Source organism: Fonsecaea pedrosoi, assembly GCF_000835455.1.
Source record: "Fonsecaea pedrosoi CBS 271.37 unplaced genomic scaffold supercont1.1, whole genome shotgun sequence".
Lineage (NCBI taxonomy): Eukaryota > Fungi > Ascomycota > Eurotiomycetes > Chaetothyriales > Herpotrichiellaceae > Fonsecaea > Fonsecaea pedrosoi.
The window spans coordinates 3,570,362-3,579,183 of record NW_013550615.1 but is presented as its reverse complement, the minus strand read 5'-3'; the positions used below and the strand labels follow the sequence as shown (position 1 = coordinate 3,579,183).

At 52.2% G+C, this 8,822-nt stretch overlaps 2 protein-coding genes across 2 annotated transcripts; both read left to right on the top strand.

Annotated features, from left to right (window-relative positions):
• Positions 1 to 2,369: 2,369 nt before the first annotated feature.
• On the top strand, positions 2,370 to 3,488 carry Z517_01297 (uncharacterized protein; the record flags this gene model as incomplete). The annotated part of the gene is made up of 1 exon (XM_013434258.1): positions 2,370 to 3,488. The coding sequence occupies one exon, from the start codon at positions 2,370 to 2,372 to the stop codon at positions 3,486 to 3,488; it is 1,119 nt and encodes a 372-aa protein (XP_013289712.1).
• A 2,098-nt stretch (positions 3,489 to 5,586) lies between these two features.
• Positions 5,587 to 8,348, top strand: Z517_01296 (uncharacterized protein; the record flags this gene model as incomplete). Its single annotated transcript, XM_013434257.1, has 7 exons — positions 5,587 to 6,006; positions 6,068 to 6,108; positions 6,171 to 6,521; positions 6,571 to 6,797; positions 6,854 to 6,906; positions 6,966 to 7,087; positions 7,145 to 8,348. The coding sequence occupies 7 exons, from the start codon at positions 5,587 to 5,589 to the stop codon at positions 8,346 to 8,348; spliced, it is 2,418 nt and encodes an 805-aa protein (XP_013289711.1).
• Positions 8,349 to 8,822: the final 474 nt, after the last annotated feature.

Here is an 8,822-nt window from a genome sequence, read left to right as displayed (position 1 = left end):
ACAACAACAACAACAACAACAACAACAACAACAACAACAACAACAACAACAACAACAACAACAACAACAACAACAACAACAACAACAACAACAACCACAACAACCTGCTTTATTCTGCGGCAATTCATCCTTTGGCGATATGTCTGACTGGAGTACGCCCCTTCAGCAAACGCAGACATCAGCCCCACCAGCCAGCTCCAGTTATGCGTTCGATGGGACCCCCTTTCGACCAGTCGCGGATCTGACATATAATGACCTGGCCATTGTGCAGCCGTTTTCAATGTCGGAAGATAATTTTGATGGCGGGCTTGGAGCTGGATTCGCTGACAGCGGCGTTGCGAGTGAGGTGCCGCAGCAATTTCGTGGTGACTTTGGCGAGGGCTCGTTCTGGAGTTTCATGAATAGAGGAGGCACTACTTGAAGAAGGAGCATGGGCTTGCGTGAGCTGAAAAATCACGGCTCCATCAGAGGACAGGCCGTCCCGGTCAACTTGTGAGACAATCGGCCTGGTGTTTGCGATACTGTAGCAGGTGGATGGAATATTGGTTCCGAGACACTCGTCACCTGCAACACCATAGGGTACAGTGACTCTGCCGTGAGTTTCCGGCCACTTCCAGTATAGAGCTTCCTTCCGATACAAGAAGAGCGGTTCAAAACTAGAGAAGCCACAGTCGGAAGAGGTGGTTGGGCGTGATGGGTCAAAACTCATCCCTACACTTTCCACGTGCCTGGAGCTCTCAACTGCTATATGCTACTTTGAAGCGAGGACCAACCATGTCAGATCAAATCCCACTCAAATTCCTCCCTCACCACGGGGACAAAGGAGTCTCTCATTATACTGAGTCGAGGTTCGAACCAGTGGTCCGAGTAGATCGGGTGGGGGGTCGCCACGAGGCTGAGGTGCCCCTGAACCACTGGTCTAAGCTCTACACATGAGCCATGTGCCAGTAGCTACTCAATTCCTCCCCCTCCCAGCCACGTTGCTACGACACTCTCCACTCTCCCGTGAGTATCCTCCTGCTGTGGGCTCCGAGGCCCATGTGGTCCATGTGTAGCATTCCCACTGCCTTTGTGAAAAACCGGTGGTTGGACAAGTGGCGTTTCGCTTAGGCACGGTGAGCTCTGTCTGACATTGCCTTTTTCTCTCCGAAACGGGGCCGTTGATCGATGGAGACGTGAGTTGTGGGACAAGAGACCAGATGGGTTTAGACGAGGTGAGTGTCTTTTCATGACTGAGAAACTGTGCGGGGGGCCCAGACGCATCGTTGATCGTGTTGTCGGGTCAATCGGTCAAATCCGGCGCATGCAACAAGTCACTGCAAGTACAGTTTTTTTTGAACAGATTTCGTCCCTTTAACCATTGTGGGCGATGGTTGGTGCAGATCTTGGCTGACGGGAATCTTTTCCTGCTCCATAATACTCTCTGCCACCAGCTGGTAGCAGCTGGTACCTTGTCAGGCTTGTCAAGCTTGTCTCGAAACAGAAACTGTACGAAGCTGGCAAAAGCCGGGATCAGGCCTCTTTCTGCTTCTCCCACTTCCTCGTCTGCCCCTCTACACACTCCACATCGGCGGGAATTTTTCATCTTATCTGATAATAATTATCTGATAAGATTGGTCGCCCAAGACGCCATATGGGTCCTTTTGCATTTTTTCTTCGCATCACCACCCTCGTCGTCGTGCTTCTGTGGCCCTCAACAGCAACATCATCTGATCCCGCCGGTGTCGGCGCTGGAGAGCTTGACGATCCTAAGCTTATGTCGCCATGGGCGATGCCAGAATAGGCTTGAACAAACTTGTTTTCCTGCAAGCCTCCTACGTTGACTCTTGTGTGTGAATGTCAGGCTGGCTGGACTGGGCAAGTTGGAACGACCGAATGGTGCCTATCCGGGTAGGCCGCCATCATGTCGGTTGGGAGGATACACACAGGCGGATTTCGGGAAGCGAAGAGACAAGAGGGAAAAAAAACTCTGCTTTGTACTCTATTCACCTCGATACTTCCGACTAACAGCTTCTTCTCCCAAGCTATGACTCTGGAAAATGCTTGTGGCTAGACTGGTACGGTAAGGCTTCATCCATCTTTGTGCTTGGACCTTGACAGTCCCTTGTGCTCGACTTCCAGCACGCCTTCATGTTTGCATTAGTCAAACCGATCGCGCAATGGAGCGGTCAGGAATACACCTGGAGCTTCCCAGAGGAAACTTGGTTTCCCGAGGGTTGATGGAGTGAGCTGTTGGGAAGACAAAAAGGCACATATACTCTTGTCTGCTCCCCCTCGTGCATGTCGCTTTTCTCTCTTCCCAGCCCTCAACTGTCTCTCGTTTCCATAACCCACTTGTTTGGTCATAGTAATACTCTTCATCCATCTCGATGGCGCCCAAAAGTCTTGTCCTTGCAGCTCTGGCTGCTGCTGCTACCACTGTCCTGGCCCAGACCCCCGCAGATCTGGTCACAGTCCTCAACTCCACCGAAGGGACCGCCACCATCAGTGAAGTCGTGGCAGAGGTCCCTGGATTCCTCGAGGCTATTGCTGGAAAGACCAACATTACCTTTCTCGCGCCAAACGACACCGCCATTGCCGAGTTCCTGAAAACTCCCGAGGGACAGGCACTTGAGAGTGCTGGCGAGGACTATCTCCTGAATCTATTGCTCTACCATGTGATCGATGGGGGGTACGACAACATCACAGACTACCAGGTCGTCCACACACTGTTGACTTCGCACGACTATACCAGTGTGACGGGCGGGCAGAACGTCGCTTTCTACTACGATGATGACGAGGATGTCGTTGGCTTCTATAGCGGTCTGGACCACGACCCCGAGGGCGCCGCGACGCCAATCCCTTTCGCTCAAGGATGGATCTATGTCATCAATGGCGTGCTGACCATCCCCCCAACTCTCTCCGTCACTGTGACCTCGGGCGACTTTAACGGCAGCTCCTATGTCGCCGCCCTGAACAAGACTGGTCTGACGGAAGAAATTGATCAGCTGCACGATGCGACCTATTTCATTCCTATCAATGAGGGTTTCGATGCGGTCGACCACGCTCTCTCAGAGCTGAGCAACGAGAAACTCGCTGAAGTGCTCAAATACCATGTGGTGGCCGGCAAAGTCTGGCACTTTGACGACTTCGAGAACAACACGCAATTGACCACGCTCTCGGGCAAGGCATTGACAGTCTCATCTACCGCCGAAGGAGAATGGTTCATCAACAACGCCGGCGTCAACTATGTCGACCTTGCTGTTTCTGAAGGTGTCGTTATCTTCATCGACAATGTGCTCAACCCCGATGCTCCTTGGGACCCGCCCGTCAATGGCACTGACGATGGTGTGCCCGCATGGCCGCTCAATGAGGGCACGAGCACGGCAACAGCTAGCAGCACTGTAGCCACTGCCACCTACACTGGTCTGGCTAGTGCACCATTGAAGACTGGTGCGGCTGGTGCGGCTGCCTTGGTCGGTGGAGCTGCGTTGGCCCTGTTGCTCTAGATGATTTGAAAAGAGAAACCCATAGATGGCGATAATAGAAATAGGGTGCTGTGAGGGGGAGAGGAAAGGAAGGGGAGGGAGACTGGATCAGAAGCAAATACTGTACATAGCTGAGAGCGATGCTCGAAAAGAGACCTTCGCGGAACATGCTTTTGCGCCACCGTAGTCAAAATAGCTGAGCCAATACTGCCGAGCATTGCCCACTTTGCGCTTGTTCAAAATCAGCCTCACATTCCATCTGATAACTTCTCACCATTTGAGCCTTGGATGTCCCATACCGAATCTGCGATCACGAGAAGTCATCCGCTTCTGGCGCCTTTTATTTGGCCCTCGCAGTGAAAATATTTTCACGTCGGAAAGGGCGACGATGGGCAGCGCCAGCGCCAGCACCAGCGCCTGCATCCTCCCAAGAACGACAGGGGCACTGACTGACCTCTCAGGTCCCATTGAATCGTGCGATCGTGCAGATTCACCATGTGAGAGCGATTGATGGACGTTGAGGCCAAGAGGCGCCAGAGAATTAGCCTCGTTGACATGCCCTGCAGCGTGGTCACGGCTTTACAAAGATCAGCTCACTCTTCGCGAACGCTTGCTGCCTTGATCGGACACATTCGGGAGCCTTTCTCCTTCCCAGTCCGGCCTCTGTGTCGTTGATCTCCACGGACAAGGCGTTGCCCTCGCAGCTGTGCTACAGGCTATACACCGAATACCTTGGGGCTTCAGGTTGGGAGGCACAAACCACCCCCGTTTCGAAGGAAGTCGCCTCGGAGACATGAGATATTGTCCTGTCTGACCTTGACTATTCGAAAGAGAGATGGATTTTTGCAGGGTGCCATGTGCGGAGAGACCGGATGTCACACCTACCACTACCAGTACATGACGGTACCCACCATGCAGGGGATACTCTCTCCGTTCTGGGAACGATAAATGGCTTCTCCAATCGCTGCGAATCACCAACAACTTTTCATTCTCGCCCTGCGGCCATCAGCTGGATCATGAGAGGACGATCCACAGCGTTCTCGATGCACAGCAGCTAGGTTCTGCCACGGAGAGAGAGAGAGAGTTCTAGTTACGCGTGTGGAGACTCTGGCCTAGAATTCTGGCGGGATGGTAACTACCCACTGATGCTGGCGACAGCAGGGTCGAGTCAGAGACTGCCTTGTGAGGACGATCAAATTCTATTGCTCGACCAGTTTGATGGCTTCATGCACACTCGGCAGCTTGTATCACCTGGACAGCGATCGCCTGCAACTCTGAAAAGGTTCTGTCTATTCAAGAGGGAGGAGAGTCTCGTCGAGACATGCTCTTATACCTTGTGGTACGTTTAACGCCTCTATTCGGTAGCCCTACGTGGGACAAGATATCGAACATATGCAAGAGACAAACGTGGCCGATATCGGTCATGTTGCAAATGCTCCCCTGTAGCATTTGGTCCCTCATGCATTGTCGCAATCCAGACCTCTGAAGCAAAGCAGATCTACATGACGCTTGATCCCGGACTGGAAAAGCTTCGACTCTAAGGTTCTGAGACTTCCCTTGAAAACTTTGACCGACTTAAGGCATCAATGACCGAGGAGCCCACCGACCAAGTGGTTCGGTGGGATGGAAGACTTGGCTTGTCGACGCTTGTCACGCTTGTCACACTTGTTAAGTTGAACGTCCTGTCGGCATCACGCTAAACCAGAAGCGAGTTTTTATCTGATAAGATTATCAGAAAATTTTCGCTGATAATCTTTGAAGATTGGATCGGACATGTGAGGAGCGGCTCCACCACGACCACTCACAATTGCCCGATGTGGCACCCATCTGGTATGCTTTGGTATATCCCAGTCCTTTGACATGTTGTCGGGATCGAGAGGTCTGGAGTGGCCCTCCAGACCCAGGGCACCAGGGCCTTTGGCTGTGTCCACTCGAAGTCGGTTTGCAGTATTGTCAGGTGCTCCCCAATGCATTTGGCCATCCACTCAGGTCGTTTGCAAAAGAGACCAGGTCCTGGATTGGGCTATAAATCCAGGTATCGAGCCTGCATGTCTCCTTACTGCCCTGGTTGTGACCCCTTCAATACTCCTATATGCTTTTTTTCTGGACAGCCTTGAACATGAAGACGCTAAATACAGGGCTTTTACTATGCGGCCTTGCACTTGGGGCCGCAGCCGGCAAGAAGGACTGTGTTGATGGCATTCGAACTGCCCTTGATTATCTCGCTTTCAATATCACCGATACTGACTACTATATCAAGTCATGCACCAACAAATTGGTGGTGACATCCATGTGGGCTACCGCAAAGCTCCTTTGCACTCCCGAGCAAATTACAGCTGGCGAAGTCTACTATGAGCCCTACTGTGTGGAATATGGCGGTGTCCAACTCGTCCACTATGATGAGGTGGCCCCTATGCTCACCGACGAATACATCAAGTCTCTGCCGGTTGCCCAATACAGCGATGTCGAGGCCCTCACGATCTTCGACACGCCCGTCGTGGTTTCCAAGACCTTCTGGAAGATTGCTAAAGACACTACCGTACGTTTCGGATTCCCTGCTGTCCTGTTTATGCTTGAATCTGGGTACTGATGAGGCACAGACCATTTTCGACCTTGAATACATCCTCCATGAAAGATACGGGTGCGTACCCTCTCCCTGCCCAATATTATAAAGTGTTCAGGATGTGTATTAAACTATTCTAGGTGGTCCATGTATGGGTTCTGGGGAGGCTTGCTTCTCATCGGCATGATCAACCGTCTCATAACACATGTCTCTCAATCTCGTCGCTTGAAGGCCAAGGACGATGTCGAGGGAGGAGAAGCGTCCTCCAGCGAGAAAAAGTCTCGTTCGGGACCTGTCGCCTGGGTCCAGTCGGCTCATCACTGGCTCAGAGCACAGATCATCATTCCAGCGACATTTGGCTCCCATCACAACCGTCCCTTGTTGTGGTCCACGATACCAACACGCATGGAGACGATAGTTCTGGTCTCCTTCTACATCATGACCTTCATCTTGTGCTGCGTTGGCTACTACATCACTTCCCCCAACCTCTAGTATGTTCTCGGAAGCTATCCTCAAGAACAAATGCTGACGGAATTCCAGCTATACCAAGTCTCAACAGGCCTGGCGTTATATTTCCGATCGCACCGGCATCATTTCCTACGCAATGTTGCCCTGGCTGTGGTTGTTCGCCGGAAGAAACAACATCTTCTTGTGGCTGACTGGCTGGAGTTTTTCGACCTTCAACATCTTTCACAGACACATTGCTCGCGCCGCTACAATCCTGGCGATTGTCCACTCGGTAGGGTGGTCGGTCTTGGAGGGCGGGTGTATGTTCTATTCACCGTTTTCAACCCTTGGGAGAGGCATGCTAATTTTTGTATAGTCGGCTACTTCAGCGAATCGTGGCACGAACAGTACTGGTATATGGGAGGAATGGTAAGCGCTCGACGTCTCAACTTAGTTCCTATCTATTGTTGTACTAACGCAAATGGCAGGCCACAATCACAATGTCCTTGCTGCTGCTCTTCTCTTTCATGTGGTTCCGCGTCAGGTCGTATGAGATTTTCCTCCTCATCCACATCGGACTCTCCATAGCGACGATCATCGGCTTGTTTTAGTAAGTGTCCAACCTTCTCAGCCCTTTGCGCTTCACTAGCTAACCACTGCAATCTAGTCACACTAAAATATTCGACGGAGAGTACGACGGCTACCTGTGGCCGCTGGTGGCCATATGGTGTTTTGATCGTGGAGCACGTCTCGTTCGCTGGGCATACTGCAACCTTCACCTCAAGTGGTCCCACGCTGTTGTTAGTTCTCTGGCTTCGGCCACCTACGACAAAGATGGCGACTTCATCAGACTCGAGATCGTGCCTGGATCGGGCATTCTCAAACCAGGACCTGGTCAGCACTACTACTTGTACCAGCCCATGAAGTGGAGAGGATGGGAAAACCACCCATTCACTCTGGCGTCCTATGAGACTGTCAAGGAGTCTACTCCGCCCGGTGTCGTGACGGTCCATCCTGGTGCCGGCCACGACGTGGAGACACTGGCAGCAGCCAAGGACATCGAGGTGTCTGCAACGGGCTCATCTTCTCCCACGTCCTCGAACGCAACGCCAGACCCTTCGCAGCATAGACTCGCTGTCTTCAAAGAGAAAGTCGGCAGCCAGAAACTCACCTTCCTTATCCGGCCCTTTGGCAGCTGGACGAAGCGTCTCCGTGAGGAATGCCTCAAGTCACCCACCGGAGTCATCACGCCGCATATCTTCATTGAAGGCCCATACGGCGAGCACAGCGCTTTACATACATATGAAAATGTCATCTTGGTTGTCGGCGGTACTGGAATCGCTGGGGCAATTCCTTACCTGCAAGACCACATCACGAGAGCAAGCAACAATGCACAAGCATCGCGCAACGGCGGAAAGCTGGCCACGCGCACGAGGGACATCACGTTGATCTGGGCGACCAGGCAGTCCGCCATGCTCCGCAACGTGGTTGAACATGAGCTGAAGCCCATGTTTGACCGCGAGGATATCCACATCCATCTCTATGCCACATCCGCCAAGCAGGTGCGGAGCGCTAGCCCCGACGATAGCGATGATGGTCGTCCCATGACTGAGAGCAAGGAGCTTGACCTCAAGAGCACCCCTGCCACGAGCATCAGCGACAAGCTCAGCATCTCGCGCGGCCGGCCGGATATTTCCGCCACGATACGGACCATCATCAACGACGTCAACAGTGCTGGAAGTGCCGGCGGTCGCATCGCCATCTTGACCTGTGGTCCGGGCGGCATGGCCGATGAGGCCAGGGCGGCGGTTCACTCGTCGCTGAAGGAGGGCAAGCGAGGAGTCGAGTACTTTGAAGAGTCGTTTGGGTAAGTTTCCTCCATCTCTGCATGCGCTCCAGTCCTGTTTTTTTTTTTTAAACCCCTCCATTGTCTCTCCTTCTTTTACACTTGTCATGTACTGACTGTTTACTTAGCTGGTAATGTGCCGTACGGGCTTGACTGTCGTCATCATCGTCCGTCACCGTTCAATGTTTGAGGAGATGTTTCTCTGCGTGCGAGCAGAGGACCGGCGTAAGGGATGTAGGGTAAGGAACGAGATAGAAGAGGAGGGAAGGGGACCACACACACACACACAAACAAACAAAAGATATATATATATACATACACGGGAGATATCTAAAGAGACATGAGTGATGCCACTGTTGCAAGAAATTGGGGGGGCATTTTTTTTCTTTCTCATCAACGCCATGCAATGCAGTGTATGTGAAACGATGAAACGCTCAAGAGCACCAGATTACATAAGAAGTCAATGATTCATGGATTCAAAATGATTGATTTTGACGGA